General features: G+C 39.7%; 1 protein-coding gene across 2 annotated transcripts in view; it reads left to right on the top strand.

The window, feature by feature from the left end:
• The window catches only part of bzw2 (basic leucine zipper and W2 domains 2), a 33,067-nt gene extending 14,923 nt beyond the window's left edge, over positions 1 to 18,144 (top strand). The window contains exons 1-12 of one of the 2 annotated variants that reach the window (XM_060942849.1): positions 3,859 to 4,000; positions 4,986 to 5,056; positions 5,969 to 6,145; positions 9,308 to 9,411; positions 9,644 to 9,709; positions 11,019 to 11,154; positions 13,145 to 13,254; positions 14,055 to 14,225; positions 15,479 to 15,625; positions 15,968 to 16,106; positions 17,613 to 17,735; positions 17,868 to 18,144. In XM_060942849.1, coding sequence (XP_060798832.1) covers positions 4,993 to 5,056; positions 5,969 to 6,145; positions 9,308 to 9,411; positions 9,644 to 9,709; positions 11,019 to 11,154; positions 13,145 to 13,254; positions 14,055 to 14,225; positions 15,479 to 15,625; positions 15,968 to 16,106; positions 17,613 to 17,735; positions 17,868 to 17,893 — 1,263 coding nt within the window. In that variant the 5' untranslated portion in view covers positions 3,859 to 4,000; positions 4,986 to 4,992 and the 3' untranslated portion in view covers positions 17,894 to 18,144. Of the gene's footprint in view, positions 1 to 3,858; positions 4,001 to 4,985; positions 5,057 to 5,968; positions 6,146 to 9,307; positions 9,412 to 9,643; positions 9,710 to 11,018; positions 11,155 to 13,144; positions 13,255 to 14,054; positions 14,226 to 15,478; positions 15,626 to 15,967; positions 16,107 to 17,612; positions 17,736 to 17,867 lie in introns of those variants that run through there. The other variant, XM_060942850.1, reaches the window with a different exon arrangement.
• Positions 18,145 to 18,981: the final 837 nt, after the last annotated feature.

Below are 18,981 nucleotides of genomic sequence, written 5' to 3'. Positions count from 1 at the left end.
TTCCCATCTTTACTTCTGAGAGCCACTGCCACTCCAAGATGCTCTTTTTATACCCAGTCATGTTAATGACCTATTGCCAATTGACCTAATGAGTTGCAATTTGGTCCTCCAGCTGTTCCTTTTTTGTACCTTTAACTTTTCCAGCCTTTTATTGCCCCTGTCCCAACTTTTTTGAGATGTGTTGCTGTCATGAAATTTCAAATGAGCCAATATTTGGCGTGAAATTTCAAAATGTCTCACTTTTGACATTTGATATGTTGCCTATGTTCTATTGTGAATACCATATCAGTTTTAGAGATTTGTAAATTATTGCATTCCGTTTTTATTTACAATTTGTACTTTGTCCCAACTTTTTTGGAATCGGGGTTGTATTTCTTGTGTCCAAATTCTCTTCAGTGACCGGCGTAGTACTATTTTCATCAGGGCTGTGCCCCTCACAAAATAGTACTATACCGGTCACCTCAGATAATCAATAATTTCAACCAGAGCCTCTCAGTGCATGGTATATTTGATTACTGCACAATGTAAATAAACTATGGCTCCTCCAGTTGAATTAGGCATTATTTGTCTACGACACTTCCTTTTTGCTGCAGAAACTACTTCAAAATCAGGTATCAAATTCAGTTACAATGGCTTTCTTTGGGCTATCTTAAAATTTCAGTAGTTAGGGCTGCATGGGCAGTGCTGATTTCTAATTAAGCTACAAATGATTGATTGTGCAGGTTTGGATATGCACTGATAAAGTTCAGAAAAATGTCAAAAATACTTTCCAAAAAAGTGAATTTGGGAAATGTTGCTGAGGGAATTAAGATTTTCGATATTTTTGCGATTCCTGGCTTTTTGAATGTTGATACTAATGGATAGCTTGATTTGGGAACCATCAGTGGTTGTGTATATGCAATTACCATTCATAAGAATTTCAGCACATTTCCCTGTACTGAGAAAAGAATGGAAAAGCACAACATTTACTCAAAAGCTGCTTATAATGCCTAAGGGCTAGTGTTGAAGAGGTCAGCAAATGCTAATGCAAAACACTTTCATGAATTCTACAATTAAAGGGTTTTGTCCTTTCAGACATGAGCCTGCATTTTCAAAAGGAAGAATCTGTACTTATGCAAAACCAACCAGAATTTTTTAAGGAAAGCAAAAGGAACTGTTAACTGCTGTGGAAAGTTTGATAAATCCAAACAAAGTGCACTATAATCAATTATTATACATACAGGCCACCTTTCCATGGAATAAATACATGTATTCTATTCCCTTCTAGTGGGTTTATTGATGGCATGCAATATTATCATATCGCTTATCCTCCATGTATTATGCCACTCTCCCCAATGGAGAATGAGCGTGAAATATTATGACAATATTGCACGTTGTCAAGACAACATGACGTCACATATCGGAGCGCATGCAAAGATCCAGTGACAAAACTTTTCTGTTGCGTATGTGCACAATCATTTATTTGTCAGCCGGGACAGAGAGAAGACGAGGTTCATCCAGTGCTAGGTTTAAGCATTAAATAAATAAGCTGAAAACTGAAACTAAAGACGCGCTGAACACCCGAAAGGCTACCAGAAGTTCATTATATAGTCTTCACGCATATTTACAAGAGAAAAACATACCAATGGACATTGAAAAACTGGAAAAGAGACATATTGGAGACATAAAACTTCTGCACTAGTGAGTGACTGCGACAGTTTGTACACAAACATGGCTGCCAGGTTTGCTTCATTAAAAGCGGAAGATTTTGAGAGAATTTTGGCTGCCAGGTCGCTCCATTGTGTGTAGTTGTCGATGTTGATTTGAAAAGTAACTAAGTAAATTACACAGGGAAAATAATAAGAAGAAGAACAACAACAACAACTTTATTCATCACACGCTTGTGAAATTCTTCTCTGCATTTAACCCATCTGAAGCAGTGAACACACACATACCCAGAGCTGTGGGTAGCCATGCTAACAGCACCTGGGAGTTCAGTGCCTTGCTCAAGGGCATCTCAGCCCAAGGCTGTCCCATATTAACCTAGCTGCATATCTTTGAACTGTGGGAGAACCAGAGAAAACCCATGCAAACACGGGGAGAACATGCAAACACCACACAGAAAGGCCCCCTGCTGGCCGCTGGGCTCAAACCCAGAACCTTCTTGCTGTGAGGCGACCGTGCTAACTACTTACACCACCGTGCCGCTCTAATATTCAGCTTGACTGCGCTAGCATTGCCCTGCGCTAACACTACACTGGCTAGAGGGTAACTGGACTGCCATGCTAACAGCACCGAGTCACACGTAAGCTTGGATTGGCTTTCACTAACACTACTGCTCAATGCTACACCGACTAGAAGGTAACTGGACTGCCACGCTAGCAGCACCAAGTTGCAGGTAAGCTTGTGTTGGCCTTCGAGAATGCTGATATGAAGAGTATGCATGTATTATAATAATAATAAATTGTCTGGCTTTTTTCATGGTCTATGAGATATATTCCATTCAGCTAGCATGATATTGAACTTGTCTTTGACTCGTTCAATATCATGCTAGCTGATATTGATGGAATATATCTGATAGACCACTCAAAGCCAGCCAATATTATTTAATTATTTTACATACAGGACACTTTTTCAGTGGAATAAAAACATGTATTCTATTCCCTTCTCGCGGGTTTCATTCATTTGGTTTGATATCATGCAGTATTGTTAGCATATCACTTATCCTTCATGTATTACATCACTCTACCCAATGGAGAATGAACGTTGAATATGGTTTACGATATTGCATTGTTGTCAAGACAACATGACGCCACACGTCAGAGACGTAAAACTTCCACGCTAGCAAGCGACTGTGACAATTTGTAAACAAACATGGCCGCCAGGTTTGCTTTGTTAAATACGGAAGATTCTGAGGGAATTTTGGAAGAGAAAGACGCACTGAACACCCAAAAGGAATGTGTATGTATAATAATAATATTGGCTGGCTTTTTTCGTGGTATGTCATCTCATCTCATCTCATTATCTCTAGCTGCTTTATCCTTCTACAGGGTCGCAGGCAAGCTGGAGCCTATCCCAGCTGACTACGGGCGAAAGGCGGGGTACACCCTGGACAAGTCGCCAGGTCATCACAGGGCTGACACATAGACACAGACAACCATTCACACCTACGCTCAATTTAGAGTCACCAGTTAACCTAACCTGCATGTCTTTGGACTGTGGGGGAAACCGGAGCACCCGGAGGAAACCCACGCGGACACGGGGAGAACATGCAAACTCCACACAGAAAGGCCCTCGCCGGCCACGGGGCTCGAACCCAGGACCTTCTTGCTGTGAGGCGACAGCGCTAACCACTACACCACCGTGCCGCCCGTGGTATGTCATATATATTCTATTCAGCTCGCATGATATTGAACTTTGACTTGTTCACTGTCATGCTAGCTGAATGGAATATATCTGATATACCACTCAACGCCAACCAATATTATTTAAATATTCTCATCTTGTTAATATTGTAGTTTTTAATGTCATAGTTAAAACTACTACATTAAGTTAGTAGTTTTAACTACTACATTATAGTGGTAGTATTACATTATAGTAATTTTTAATGTACTGTACTGTATATGCATACTTTAATGTTTATTGATGTAAATCAACTGACCCGAGGCTTTCATAAGTAAGTTTTGACTGTTCTTTTTTCAGTACAAGAAACGGTAACTATTATAGAGAAATGACACTAGAGCATTCCATTAACCGTTGTGAAATCCATTTGTGTGTGTGTGTGTGTGGGCGTGCATGTGCACAATGCCAGGCTATGGACTATGCTCAGACATGTCCTTGCTGTAATACGACACATGTCCCATGCCTGGCTTACTGAAGTTTACGCTGTCACAGAGATGAGCTCCTCTATATTTAGCACAGAGCAGCGTGAGCCTGACCACGGCAGTCACTTTGTGCTGGAGTGCTCACAGAAACACACACACATCACACTCACTCCGTAGTGGAAAGGACATTACAGCTGGTAAGCTTTTCAAACAGCAGGCTTTTTTTATCGTTCTGTGATAATGTGTGGGAAATACCTGGCACAGAAGCAGTTACTGAATATAAAGGAATGAAAATGTTGGGTGTTATGAATTCACTGTTGCTTTGCTTTCTGAATAATGGTGTGGTGTTTTTTTTTTTTTAATGAAGTGGTATCAGATTGTTGAGTGTTATTAACTGGATCGGCTTCAGATTCTACCATCTTCTTTTCGGACTGCTTAATATAACAGAAGCACTTCTAATTTGCACATAAGCTGTGCATTAAAGCAATACACCATCAGTTTTTTAGACATAATTTGTATTTGCTGCATTTGTAACTACTATGGAAAAAAGGTGTGAAAAGAACAGAACAATCCTAATAATGCAAGTCTAAGGGCAGTTACTGAATTGTCAAATATGCTTAAACTAGACAGCTATGCAATGTGAATTCACACATGTGACACAAGCATGAAAGAGCGATACAAAAACAAGCTGCTTTCCTGAGGAGTTTGTGGTTTCTGTGAGCTCAGGTGGAAACCATGGCACTTCTGTATTTACTTAGCGTTACACTGGTTATACAGAAGCACAAATTATTCTGTCTGGAAGAAGTAATCTGAAAGGATGAAGTATACAGGTTTAGAGCTTAGTTTACCTTAAACAGAAGAAGACATGAATATTTCCTCCAAAAATGTTTTGCATATAACAAAAGCCCCAGCAACTGCCCCTAGACGTTGAAGGTTAAGTGAGTTTTGTATAAACAGATGTCGAAATGCTGGTCCTTAATAATCACACATACACGACAGAGGCTGAGATGGAAATTAGGTTGAAAATCTATGGGTTATTCATGTAATGGTCTGGAAGTATTTCAGCCTGCTGGTATCTTTAGATTTCTTTAAATTAAGTAGATAAAAATGCACTCCTGTACGTGTGTCTGGAAAAAAGCATTTGGTCAATTCAGTAAATGTAGCATCTGTTTTTCTTTTCAGGACTTTTATGAATACCGGTAAGCAACAGAAGCCAGTGCTTACAGGCCAACGGTTTAAGACCAGGAAAAGGGGTGAGTGTCCATTTTCAGCACTGTCCATCTACACTGTACAGTATGTTACAGCGATTTAACTAGACTGCATAGCTTTTTTTTTTTTTTGCTTTTTTTTTTTACTTGAAGACTGTTAAACATTTTATTTCCATACAAATTGACTTTTATCCAAGTTTGTCTGGGCGCTTATCCAATAAACACTCGGCTAAGGTACTCATGTGCTGTAGTCTCACTCACTGTTGCAAAAGTCCCTTTTGTGGTTCTCTGCCTTCCATTAATAGCTTGTGTTCACTCTTGCACAACACTAAGCTGTGGCCAAAGCCCCTACCACCTCACTACTGCTGCCACTTTTCCACCTGAGCAACACACACACACACACACACACACACACACACACACACGATCAGATGCAGCAGCACTGAGGCTGCTTCAGATACAGGACTTTTCAAACAGGCTTTACATGATTGAAATGCATTCGAGCTAGAGCACTGCGATTACAGCATGGTGCTTTATAGACAAATGCTCATGAAAAAAAAAACTGTTTTTCATCCTGAGCCTGGCTTGGCCAACAAAATGTTCCTCATGGGCCTGTGACTGCCAAATGTGAGGGTGTTTTTTAATCACAAGACACTGGTGTCACACTTCAAAGCCTTACTCTGTAGATGTTATTGACTGTTCAAATGTTGGGTTTCACAGCCACAGCCAGACTGTTTCATGAACCATGTAAGGTAATGATGGACTGTAATTAGCTACTCCAGCTCATTAAAAAGTGCAGCAGAGCATCCGCAAATGCTCACATTTGTGCACAACTACTATATCAGTTATACAGACAAGAAATGTCTTTAGTGAACATGTCATGAATAGTAGCGTATACCAGTCTGTACCAGTCCCACAGTTAACTTGGTTCTGATTACGTCCCTCTGGTTATTGCAGATGAAAAGGAGAAGTTTGAGCCGACGGTTTTCAGAGACACAATTATTCAAGGCCTCAACGAAGCTGGGGGTGATCTTGATGCTGTAGCGAAGTTTCTGGATGTCACCGGTTCAAGATTGGACTACCGCCGCTATGCTGACACTCTGTTTGACATCCTCATCGCTGGGAGCATGCTTGGTACGAACTAAGGAAGAGGAATGTTAATGGTTTCTGCTATACATTTTTTTCCTTGAATATATTTTAAAAGCTTTCTTCACATTTACAGTACTATCTTTATTATTAATAATTATATATATTTAACATGAACTGGGTCGGATCAGTCTTAACAGGTGTCTGTCACTATGTGGCAATTTATTGGCAGTGCTGTGGTTATGCTTAGCTTAGTATCATGATCAAGAGCAAAGGTGCATTGCCTACAGAATCACTGCACTATACTTTATCCCAAATTAGCTCATGTTCCAGGTTTCTCTGTAAACCTAGCAGCTAAATGGTGTACTTTGGGGTGTATATATAAAGTTGCACTAATCAGAAGGACAAGTATGAAATTGTCTTAAAGAAACAGTTCAGGCAAAGTGATTAACAGTGAGTAGAAGCTGCAGTTATTCAGCAATTAAAGAAGAACTGAAGTCATTTTTAAACTTGCTTTATTTCTTAATTAACGTGTTATTCAATTACGTTTTCGGTTTTAGTGACCTCATATCATGACTCGTATTGGCAACTAATTGCAATTAAATATTACACTTATCGGCCTATTCGGTTTTTAGCCATGTTGAATTTACTTCGTTTGGTCAACGGCAGACGTCACTTATCCACGCGATCTTCACGAGACTTGTGCGAGACTTCGAAACATGAAGTGTCAGCCAGGTGTCAGCGCCACCATTTTGAAAACCGTTTTCCAAACGAAATATTGCACAAAAACGAGTTTAAATGACGATTACTGACTACTTTTTTCAAACTTTCCTGATTGCTATCAAAACAAATAAAACTTCCGGCTTGATTACATCAGCATTCAAAAGAGGGCGCGCGCATCTTTTGACAGCGTTGGCAGATGTTGGTCACTTTGATTTCCGCTGTATGTTTTACTTCCGTCCTACGATGCCTCACACAGGTCTCAACGAATCTCGTTTACGGCCGTTGCTTTGACATATGGACTGATATATTACAGAGCATATTTCAAACACTCATAACTTGCTATAGCAGCGACAAAATAGCTATCAAAATGCATTCCTATATTTAATAAAATGAGATAAATAGATTTGATAATAAAAAATGTGCCTTCAGTTCTCCTTTAAATGTATGTGCACATACAATAGATATGCAATTACTGTACATAGTCTGTTGCTATGCACAGTTTGACAACCCCATATTCACCTAAATAAAGCTAATACACCTAACAAACCTAAACAACAGCTCATTTTTACATTCATACATCAATTTCATCTGCCTTATGTATTATCCTATTTGTTATTTATAGTGATATTCATTTCTCTAGATTGTTACACTATGACTTAGGACGCTCCTTAGTAAAATAATTAATGGCTCTTAATGCCAAGATGTGTATGTGATATGTCCAAAATATTGTAGACACTTGGGAAGGCCACTCCCACATGTTGACTTTTGCTAAATTGTCGCCACAAAGTAGGATGTCTTTGTATGCTGTCGCATTATAATTTCCCTTTACTGCAAACAATGACAATGCTCCTGTGCACAAATGAGGTCCATGAAGACATGGTTTGCTAAGTATAGAGTGGAAGAACTTGATGCCTTGGTCAGATGTCTACAAACATTTGGCCATTTATGGCCCTTTTCCACTACCCTTTTTCAGCTCACTTCAGCCCAACACGGCTCGCGTTTCGACTACCTCAGAGCAGCGCGACTGGGCTCACTTCAGCCTTACTCAGCACCCAAAACTTGCACGGTTTTGGAGTGGGGCTGAAGCGAGCCAAACCGAGCCGAGTGGGGCTAGGGGCGTGAGAAGACACTCCCCTGTGCACTGATTGGTGAGGAGGAGTGTCCTCACATGCCCACACACGCCCCGCGAGCACGCTGGGATCTGTAAACACCATAAACCCGGAAGAAGAATAATTACGAATTACGAGAATTTCTGAAGCCTTATGCGCCTCGCCTCATCTATACGCTCTTGCCAGTATCTGTTGGCGTTGTCGGTGACAACAAGCCACAGCACCAAGACCAGCAACACTAACGACTCCATGTCCTCCATGTTTATTGTTTACTATCCGGGTCATGAGACTACCGCTTAAAAGGTCACTGATGTCACTGTTTGCGCCACCTAACGACATCACGTGACGTCCACCCACTTTCGCTAACTCCACCCAATGTGTCCACCCACTTCCAGCCAGCACGGTTCAGCGCGGTTGTAGTCGAAATGCAACCCCAACAGCCCCACTCAGCTCGACTCAGCACCGCACGGCTCAGCCCAACTCAGCCGCGTTGGTAGTGGAAAAGCGGCAATAGTGTATTTGGAGGCTTACATACACACTGCAGGTGGTGTAGGTGTGAGGTGTTGTGGGTGTTTTTTTTCCTCCCTTGTTGCCATCATCTCCTTAAAGTGCATATCACGGGTAAATCCAGGAGTGAGATCAATGTAATTCTCCTATTTTATATTAAACTTTGGTCAAATATCTGTCACATTTTGCATTTTGTGCAATTTTTTTACCTTGCGCAATACCAGAAAAATTCAGTTGAAATCAAGCCATTTGAGGCGAATTCGTCCGCATCTGAAAAAACTTGCCATTTGGATTTCCCGGCAAACACTGATTTTCGTGACGTCACGTGCGGGACGCCTCCTTCTGAATCCTACATCAGCGCTGGTTTGTTTATGAGAAAACGACCGTATTATTTACATCCCCGGTGTTGTCTCCGTCGTCTTCACTACTTGAATCATCATCAAATCCAAACAGATGAAGCCCCAATTCTGACATCTCATTATATTCTTCATCCAAAGGTGAAGTAACATTGCACTCGGGTCACAATTCCATATTTCAATGCAAAATCGCTAGCTGCTAAACTTGGTCTACACAGGCTGTGCACTGAAACCGTGCAAGCTCTCACAACCTGCTGGCGCTTCCGCAGGTGACGTCACGAACCTGGCTCCAGACTCCCTTGGGATTTTTCCAGACGTGTTTTGTTATTTTATTTTTTTCTGCTGTAGACAGATGGCCTTGTGCAAAATTACCCTTCTGGATGAGTGTGTAAAGGGACATACTTTCATATAAAAAAAACACAAAATTGGTCCAGGATATGCACTTTAAGATTTACTGATATGAGCAGTGTACAGTTGTGGAAGCCATTAACCTCTAACCTCTGTTTCTTCCCCAGCCCCCGGGGGAACACGCATTGATGATGGAGACAAGACCAAGGTGACTATCCACTGTGTGTTCACTACAGAGGAAAATCACACTGCTGCTCGCAGCTATGCTCAGGTAATGCTTGGCAATACTCAGATGTTGCTTCCATAAAACCTCCTTGCTGAACAGTAATGCAGGATATCAGTCATGCCATGTCACAACTACTCTGAAGTACAGATCTACTCGACACCGCCTGTATTAAAAAGTGCTTTATAAATCAATAAATTTTGAACACTTGCCTGGCTGGAAATGACATTTATTGAATTTTTTGTTTCTTATTTTGCTTTGTTCGTGTACGTATCACCAGGTTTTCAATAAACTTATCAGGAGATACAAATATCTGGAGAAGGGATTTGAGGAAGAAATAAAAAAGGTACTTTACTTGTACTCTACTTGTTCCAACAGATGCTGTTTATACTGTGTGGAGATAAAACAGTTCTTGCATCGTTCATCAGTCAGCCTAAATACCGCTATGGTATAAGACCGCCGTGCTGTTTGTTGTGATGAGTCACTGCTGTCTATGTAGCTCCCATTTATAACTCATCTGACAGGCTGCCATTATAAATTTGCACCTTAATTATGAAATGGACCGCATCTGAAGGAACATTTTTATTTTGCCAGAGCTTTACTGCTTTATAAGAATAGTATGCTGAGATCAGAAAACTTTAATAGGTATGAAGGACATGGTGCAGTACTTATTATACAGTATACCCCTTATTATTCTATCCACATTTGCTGGATATGAGCAATCTCGCGCTCTGATTAGCTACTCTACTACTAGGATATCAACTCATATACCGTAAGTAGAGAAAAACAAAATGGCGGAGCGTTTTGTAAAACAAAATAAAAACTACTTGAAAACAAAACACCAAAAAATACAAAAAAAGCAAGAAAATATGTAATAAAAGTATTTCATGGTAAGAACATATCTTATTTTTATTTTTCAATAATTATTATTATAGCATTTTTCACAAGCTGCTACTGTCATTTTGCTGGTTTATTTAAATTCTTCATCTTTAAGCATTAAAATTTGTTTAATTTTTTTAGTCTAGTTCAAAAGCGCAAAGAAGTTTGAAAATTACAGAACTGAAATGTCCAAGGAAGAATTAGTATAAAGGAAGAATTTGTATAAAGTTTTTATTTATCAAATTTGCAAAAAATAAAAATGCTCTGTTTCTCAAAATCCAGTGAATGTGGATAGAATAAAACAGTTCTTCCACTCAATCTCATCGTACATGGCTTATAGCCAGCTCGGCACTTTGTGCCTCGTCGACTATCAGCTCATATACGACTTGATTTTGTGGAATAACTGTTAATTATATTATCCCTAAATAGCCTGGGCTTTGGGCTTTAAGTGGTGTGGTTTTGTTTGTGTCCATCATACTGACTCATGATACTGACTCAGATACCTCATAGATATTTCACAATAAGGTGTACCCAAGGCATAATGATCAAACCACAAAACTGAGGACCCTTGAACACTGGTTTCTGGTTGTTATATAATTAAGAAGTTAACTATTCAGTGTTAATCTGGCTGTTTTATGGCTTAGTAAAAGATGGATAAGGATTTTTTCAGGTAATGTTTTAAAAGAACTCAGATCAAGGCTGAGGTTTTTTTTCTTTCTTTCTGTTTAAAACCCATTTAACATGGACACTTTTTGTTCACTTTTTATCATGGACAGCTGCTTCTCTTTCTGAAAGCCTTCAGCGAGTCTGAGCAGGCAAAACTGGCTATGCTGACAGGGATCCTGCTCGCCACTGGCACACTGCCACCTGCCATCCTTACCAGCCTCTTCAGTGAGAACATAGTGAAAGAAGGTTTGTGTAATGGATAGATTTCACATTTAATTTGACATTGATTAATCTTCAATCACCACTTTATTATTTTATGATTATGATTACATACACGGGCGGCACGGTGGTGTAGTGGTTAGCGCTGTCGCCTCACAGCAAGAAGGTCCGGGTTCGAGCCCCGTGGCCAGCGAGGGCCTTTCTGTGCGGAGTTTGCATGTTCTCCCCGTGTCCGTGTGGGTTTCCTCCGGGTGCTCCAGTTTCCCCCACAGTCCAAAGACATGCAGGTTAGGTTAACTGGTGACTCTAAATTGACCGTAGGTGTGAATGTGAGTGTGAATGGTTGTCTGTGTCTATGTGTCAGCCCTGTGATGACCTGGCGACTTGTCCAGGGTGTACCCCGCCTTTCGCCCGTAGTCAGCTGGGATAGGCTCCAGCTTGCCTGCAACCCTGTAGAACAGGATAAAGGGGTTAGAGATAATGAGATGAGATGAGATGAGATGAGATGAGATGAGATGAGATGAGATGAGATGAGATGAGATGAGATGAGATACACTCACTGAGAACTTTATGTAATGCCCACATCAACCATCAGAATGGGGAAAAATGTGATCTCAGTGATTTTGACCATGGCATGATTGTTGGTGCCAGACAGGCTGGTTTGAGTATTTCTATAACTGCTGACCTCCTGGGATTTTCACCCACAACAGTTTACAAAGAATGGTGCAATAACGAAAACAACATCCAGTGAGTGGCAGTTCTACAGACAGAAATGCCTTGTTGATGAGAGAGGTCAATAAAGAATGGCCATATTGGTTTGAAAGGCTACAGTAACTCAGATAACCACTCTGTACAATGGTGGTGAGCAGGAAAGCATTTCAGAATGCAGAACACAGTCAAACCTTGAGGTGGATGGGCAGAAAGCAAAAAGCCACATCAGTATCCACTTCTGTCAGTCAAGACCAGAAAGCTGAGGCTGCAGTGGGCACATGTTCACAGCTAAAGGCTGGAAAACCACAGCCTGGTCTGATAAATCTCGGTTTCTGCTGAGGTACACAGATCGTGGGGTCAGAATTTGGCGCCAACAGCATGAATCTGTGGGCCCAACCTGCCTTTTATCAACCGTCCAGGCTGGTGGAGGTGGTGTAGTGGTCAGTGTTGCCAGACACTGCTGACGTTTTCCAGCCCAAAATATGTTCAAATCCGCCAAAATGCACTTAAAACCGCCCAATCTGGCAACACTGGTAGTGGTGTGGGGAATGTTTTCTTGACACACTTTAGGTCTGTTAATACCAATCAATCATCACTTGAATCAATCATCACTTATATTTGAAGTTATTAAACTTATTTAAATTTATTTTATTTTTATTCTTTTTTCAGACGATTTTATCTTCTATTTTTAGACATGTTTACTTCTCTGATTCAGGAGCTTTGTAGCAAATTTGAATTTCCCTCCGGGGATAATAAAGTAATTCTGATTCTTATTCTGGTTCTGAATGCCACAGCCTACTTGAGTATTGTTGCTGACCATGTGCAGCCCTTCTTGGCCACAATTTCCCCATCTTCTAATGGCTACTTCCAACATGATAATGTACCATGTCACAAAGCAAAGGTCATCTCAAACTGGTTTCATGAACATGGCAACTTTTTCACTTCTGCCAACCTTAAGAATTTTTTGAAGTTCAGCCTTTTTTTTTTTTAGGAGTTCTCAACATTTCATTAATTAGATGCATGGAAATCCCTGTAGTGATCCCTGTAGTGCTGGGACACGTTGCATGTTTGTGCTCATTAAGCAATACTTAGCTTAGTACTTGCAGTCAATCTTCCATGTAGGTTTAAATTCTTTTGATTTTAGAAACATGTCTTTTTTTGTAGAGTAAACATTCACTGCCAGTAAAGCTTATTTGGAATTTTACACCATATCAGTGCACCCTAAAGGTTTTAGAATCATACTTCTATGTGGGATGTGGGACATTATGATTGTTTCACTTACCTTTGTGTCAATCTTATTATACAGGAATCGCTGCTTCCTTTGCAGTGAAGCTGTTCAAGGCATGGATAGCTGAGAAAGATGCCAACGCAGTGACTTCAGCCCTGAGGAAGGCCAGCCTGGATAAGAAACTCCTTGTATGTTTGTGTGTGCGTGAGAGAGATTGTGTGCGGTTTCAATAAAGCATGATATTTAATATTGTAAACATGCTAAATATTCATGACCGTGAGAACTGGACATGGTAAATGGAGAGAACACAGGATAGACTTTCAACTTATTACTTTGGGCTTGTGTATTATTAATATATATATATATATATATATATATATATATACAAGCACAAAGTAATAAGTTTTTTTACATATACCGTATACACACACACACACACACTATAGGGTGTTTCAAAACATTTGATATTATTTGAGATGTAAATATCCCACAAACTACATAGTCTAGGCAAATGAAAGTGAACAGGCTTAATGTTAAGCAATATGAGATTTATCCCTCAAAATTTGAATGAGAAATTCAGAGGTATGTGGATTCCATGAACAATTTCACAAATTTTCAGTATGCTTGCTGCCTGAGACACGGCACACGTCAAGTCGGTGAATGGCATTTCTATACCTAAGAAGATAAAAACAAAAAACATTAAACATAAAATTTTGACCTGTTTCCGCACATGCTGTTAAAATTTGAGGTCAATTGAATGAGAATTGGCAAAATTATTAGATTGATAAATTATATCAAATTTTTTGAAACACCCTCTATGTGTGTGTATATATATATATATATATATATATATATATATATATATATATATATATATATATATATAATCATTTTAGTATTTATAATTATATATAATTACTAAATGTATTGCTATTTAATTTTCTTTTAACCTGGTTTTCATGAACTCAGTCTCATATAATCTGCTCAGGAACTCTTTCCTGCCAACAAACAAAATGTGGAGCACTTCTCCATGTACTTTAATGAAGCTGGGCTGAAGGAGCTGTCAGATTTCCTGCGTGTGCAGCAGTCTTTGGGCACCCGCAAGGAACTGCAGAAAGAACTGCAAGAGCGTCTGTCTCAAGAGTGTCCCATCAGAGAGGTGAACATACCTCCATGTTTATATACTTGCTTCTAAAGTCATGATCTCATTGGCTGTATTTTAACATCGGTAACTTCACATACGGTATGCTTGGCAGATTTCATATATAGCTCAAAGAAAGATTCTCAAAATTAACACAGATTCATTAGTAGTCTTATTATATGCTTTCAGTTGAATATTATAATTGTAACTGGGGCGGCGATGGTGGTGTAGTGGTTAGCGCTGTCGCCTCACAGCAAGAAGGTCCTGGGTTCGAGCCAGTGGCTGACGGGGGCCTTTCTGTGTGGAGTTTGCATGTTCTCCCCGTGTCTGCATGGGTTTCCTCCGGGTGCTCCGGTTTCCCCCACAGTCCAAAGACATGCAGGTTAGGCTAATTGGTGACTCTAAATTGACCGTGAGTGTGAATGGTTGTTTGTCTCTGATGCTCCTTTTCCACCAAAGCAGTTCCAGGGCTGGTTCGGGGCCAGTGCTTAGTTTGGAACCGGGTTTTCTGTTTCCACTGACAACGAACTGGCTCTGGGGCCAGAAAAACCGGTTCCAGGCTAGCACCAACTCTTTGCTGGGCCAGAGGAAAGAACTGCTTACGTCAGCGGGGGGGCGGAGTCATTAAGACCAACAACAATAGCAAGACTGCGAAAAGTCGCCATTTTTAAGCGACGAGAAGCAGCAGCTGTACAAACGCGAAGTCATCCATTATTGTTGTTGTTGTTGTTGCTGCTTCTTCTTCTCCGTGTTGTTGTTGCTTCGATGTTCGCGCCAAGGTTTATGCAAATGCAGCGACGTAACTGACGCATGCAGCGACATAACTGACGTATACAGCGACGTAATGATGTGGCTCCCCTTAGCACCGCGAGCTATGGAAAAGCAAACTGGTTCTCAGCTGGCTCGCAAGTTGAGCGAGTTGTGAACCAGCACCAGCACTGACCCTGAACCAGCCCTGGAACTGATTTGGTGGAAAAGGGGTATATGTGTCAGCCCTGCGATGACCTGGTGACTTGTCCAGGGTGTACCCTGCCTCTCGCCCATAGTCAGCTGGGATAGGCTTCAGCTTGCCTGCGACCCTGTAGAACAGGATAAGTGGCTATAGATAATGGATGGATCGGAAGAATGGAAAATCATTTTGACCTCGGTGACCTTGGGTGTGCTTGCTAAAGATGGTTTGTTTGTTTTTTTAAAGTCTAGAAAAATCTATTTTTAAAAACTTGCCTTTTTAAGTGTATGGATATTGACCAGATGTGCAACATTGTCTTCAGATTGTGGTGTATGTGAAGGAGGAGATGAAGAGGAATAATCTGCAGGAGCAGGCTGTGATTGGCTTACTCTGGTCCTGCCTTATGAACGCTGTAGAGTGGAACAAGAAGGAAGAGCTGGTTACTGAGCAGGCCCTCAAACATCTAAAGGTACATATGTAGGCTGAGGAAATGTTCTCCTCAAATGCATTAAATACATTTGCCATCCTATTGTAGTGACTTTGAATCTAATTTGCATGGCCCTGGGTGTAGGTAATAGGAAAGCGAACCAATTTATTCATACTGCAGGTGTTATGACATTTATACAAGAATTGCGTTACGGACAGTACAGACTGCACACAAAGCTTTAAATCCTGAACAAAAGTGTAGAGAGTACTTCTTGTACAAGATCTTTTCAATGTTAAGAGTCTGTTCTGCTATTTCATAAGTGTATTTATGAGCCTTTACAACTCTGCATGGTTAGTTATACTGATGTCTCACTCCTTTGTGTAGCACTACGCTCCTCTGCTAGCTGTGTTCAGTACTCAGGGTCAATCTGAACTGGTCTTGCTACTGAAGATTCAGGAGTACTGCTATGACAACATCCACTTCATGAAATCCTTCTCCAAGATAGTCGTACTGTTCTACAAAGGTACTGGTTAACAGCAAAAACCCACTTTTTCCCCAAGCTCAGTTATGGCATGTAGATATGAATAGCTTGGGGAAAAATGATATTTAGACAATTTACCCCTTACCCTGAATGAAACTGATCAGTGATCAGTCAAAAAGTGTTCGGTGTCCAACCAAATATCTTTTGTCCCCAAATGACATACTTGCTTCAAATGATAATGCTAATTAAGCTAATCATCTCTAAATAACTGATTTTTGTATGATAGTCGGATAATCTGGACATACAGTAAACTTCTCAGTGAGGTATTGTCTAGGTATACGAAGGGGGAAAAATATTCCGTTGTCTAAATTGGCTTCTTAATATTATAGCATTTGGCTGTACAATTAGGTTTTGTCCATTTTTCTCGATTACAGCAAGTCATACACTGTCCTGAATCACATCTTCAAGCCTGTCTAAATTTAATCAAATATCCTTAATTGTGACATTAGCTTTATGATGTTTGAGACTCTAAGGAATTATAGCAACACATAATTAAGCAATGAGAAGCACACCCTATTTTACACTCCATTAGGGTTGTGCGAGATGACAAAAATGTGATATCATGATACTTGAGTGTTTTTCTATGGCAGTGTATGTATATCATATATATATATATATATATATATATATATATATATATATATATATATTAGTGCTGTCAAAAATGTTGCGTTATTATCGCGTTAACTTGACTCAATTTTAACGGTGATAATTTTTTTATCGCGAGATTAACGCTCTGTGACATGATGTAGGTTTTTCATAAGCTTTTGAAACTGCCAGGAACTTGGAATAGAGACTTTGCTTAGAAAAACGATAGCAGCTAGACTGTAATGCCACGCTCCGCACAGCCAGAGTCCTCTGCCCTCCCCCCAAAGAACCAGCGCGGGCAGGGCGCGCTAGCCCCGCGCCTCGGGACAAAGAGCCACGGTGCTCGGCTTAGGTTTCGTTTTCCCATCGGCGGCTCCAGCCCGACTTTGCAGTGGCTGTGACAAGACGTGTTATGCTCTGCAATAAAAAAAAAAAAAACATTGGTACAAAGCAAGCCCATTCACTTTTTTATGCTGATAAGAGAATTACAATGGTTTTTCATGTGACAAAAATGTGCGATTAAATTGCGATTAATCGCGAGTTAACTATGACAGTCGCGACATTAATCGCGATTAAATATTTTAATCGCTTGACAGCACTAATATATATATATGTATATATATATATATATATATATATATATATATATATATATATATATATATATATATATATATAAAGCTACTTCACCAAATGGTGGATGTTTTCTAACCCTTTTTACTAATGTGTACAAGGGATGCCAATAATTGTGAAAGGCACTATATATATATATATATATATATATATATATATATATATATATATATATATATATATATATATATATACTGTGTATATAGACATTGTGTAAATTTGATTTTTCAAATGGTGTTCATGTGACCATGCACCCTTCTCTGTTAGCTGATGTCCTTAGTGAGGAAGCCATTTTAAAATGGCACAAAGATGCCCATGCTGCCAAAGGGAAAAGCGTCTTTCTGGAGCAGATGAAGAAATTTGTGGAGTGGCTTCAGAATGCAGAGGAAGGTATGCAGGTTTTACATAAATGCTGAAAAGTATAAACTCTGTGTCATTCTGTTTTGCTTGATTGCACATACAGTATGCCAGCTAATAGTGAAGTAAACAGTCATTATGTGTGTATGACATTCTGTCTGGCAGAGTCTGAATCTGAGAGAGAAGATTAGCATTCAGGACGACTGAAGATCACGCCACACTGCTTTCTGAAACCAGCCTGTTAGTGCACTGTAGTAGGAAACCTCCTGGACACACAAGCACAGCCAATGGAGAAGCCATAGATAACCTTTTAATAAAAGACACACATTCTTTATCAATCCTGTTCAGGACCTCAGTGAATCAGATTCTCAAATATTCAACTAAATAAACCCACTTGTATCTATGACTGCTTTTTATTAATAAAAAAGGTTTTTATATTTACCATCTCTTGTTGAAAAGTCACTTGAAACATCTAAAATCCAGAATTATAATTTAGGCTTTGACCTATGGTGGGGAATTAGAGGTTTATGGTGCGTTCATGTGCTATGGGAATTATGGTAAATACCAAACGCCGACATGGAAAGCACACATGAACGCCCCCTCTTGTGGTATTTTCCACTGGGCAACTCGTAGAAAATTTTGATACACGAGTTGCCGAGATGAGATGAACTTTAACCTTTTCGACATGGCGGCGAGCGGTACAAGACACTTGAATGATAAGCATTGTACGCTACTAAAGTTTTTTTTTACTAGTACTAGTGGGTAGTTTTTGGTGTCTATGCAATGTTGCGTCATTAACAAGTGTAATATAATACGTTAGAAATCCGTTTCCTTTAAAAATGCGTTGTTATGGTTTGTTTTTACCTATCCAGAGCAGACGCTATTGCTAACGATAGCTAACGATTCTGAATCTGGTCCACTATCTTTAATTTGTCAACAACAACAAAAGCATGTGAACACAACACACTGGTAAATACCACTTCCCAACTGGAAAATATCATCTTCCCATAGCACATGAACGCAGCATTATAGTCCCCCCCGAAAATATAATACCATGAAAATACAAAGTATTTTATTGTATTTTTTTTATTTACCAATAAAGTCTTTTTTAAAAGCCAAATGTTTTAATGCTTTTACCTCCCAGTGTAGAATTTTCTTATGATTATTTTATTTTTCTTTAACAAACTTTAAATAATCATAACAAGAAGTGTTGCCAAGCAAAACAAACCTCGGTAGCACTTATAATGAATATGAAGGAAGATATTGCGAAAAAATGATT

Source organism: Neoarius graeffei, chromosome 16, assembly GCF_027579695.1.
Source record: "Neoarius graeffei isolate fNeoGra1 chromosome 16, fNeoGra1.pri, whole genome shotgun sequence".
NCBI classification, from domain to species: Eukaryota; Metazoa; Chordata; class Actinopteri; order Siluriformes; family Ariidae; genus Neoarius; species Neoarius graeffei.
The sequence above is the reverse complement of the archived record's forward strand: the minus strand, read 5'-3'. Positions and strand labels throughout refer to the sequence as shown.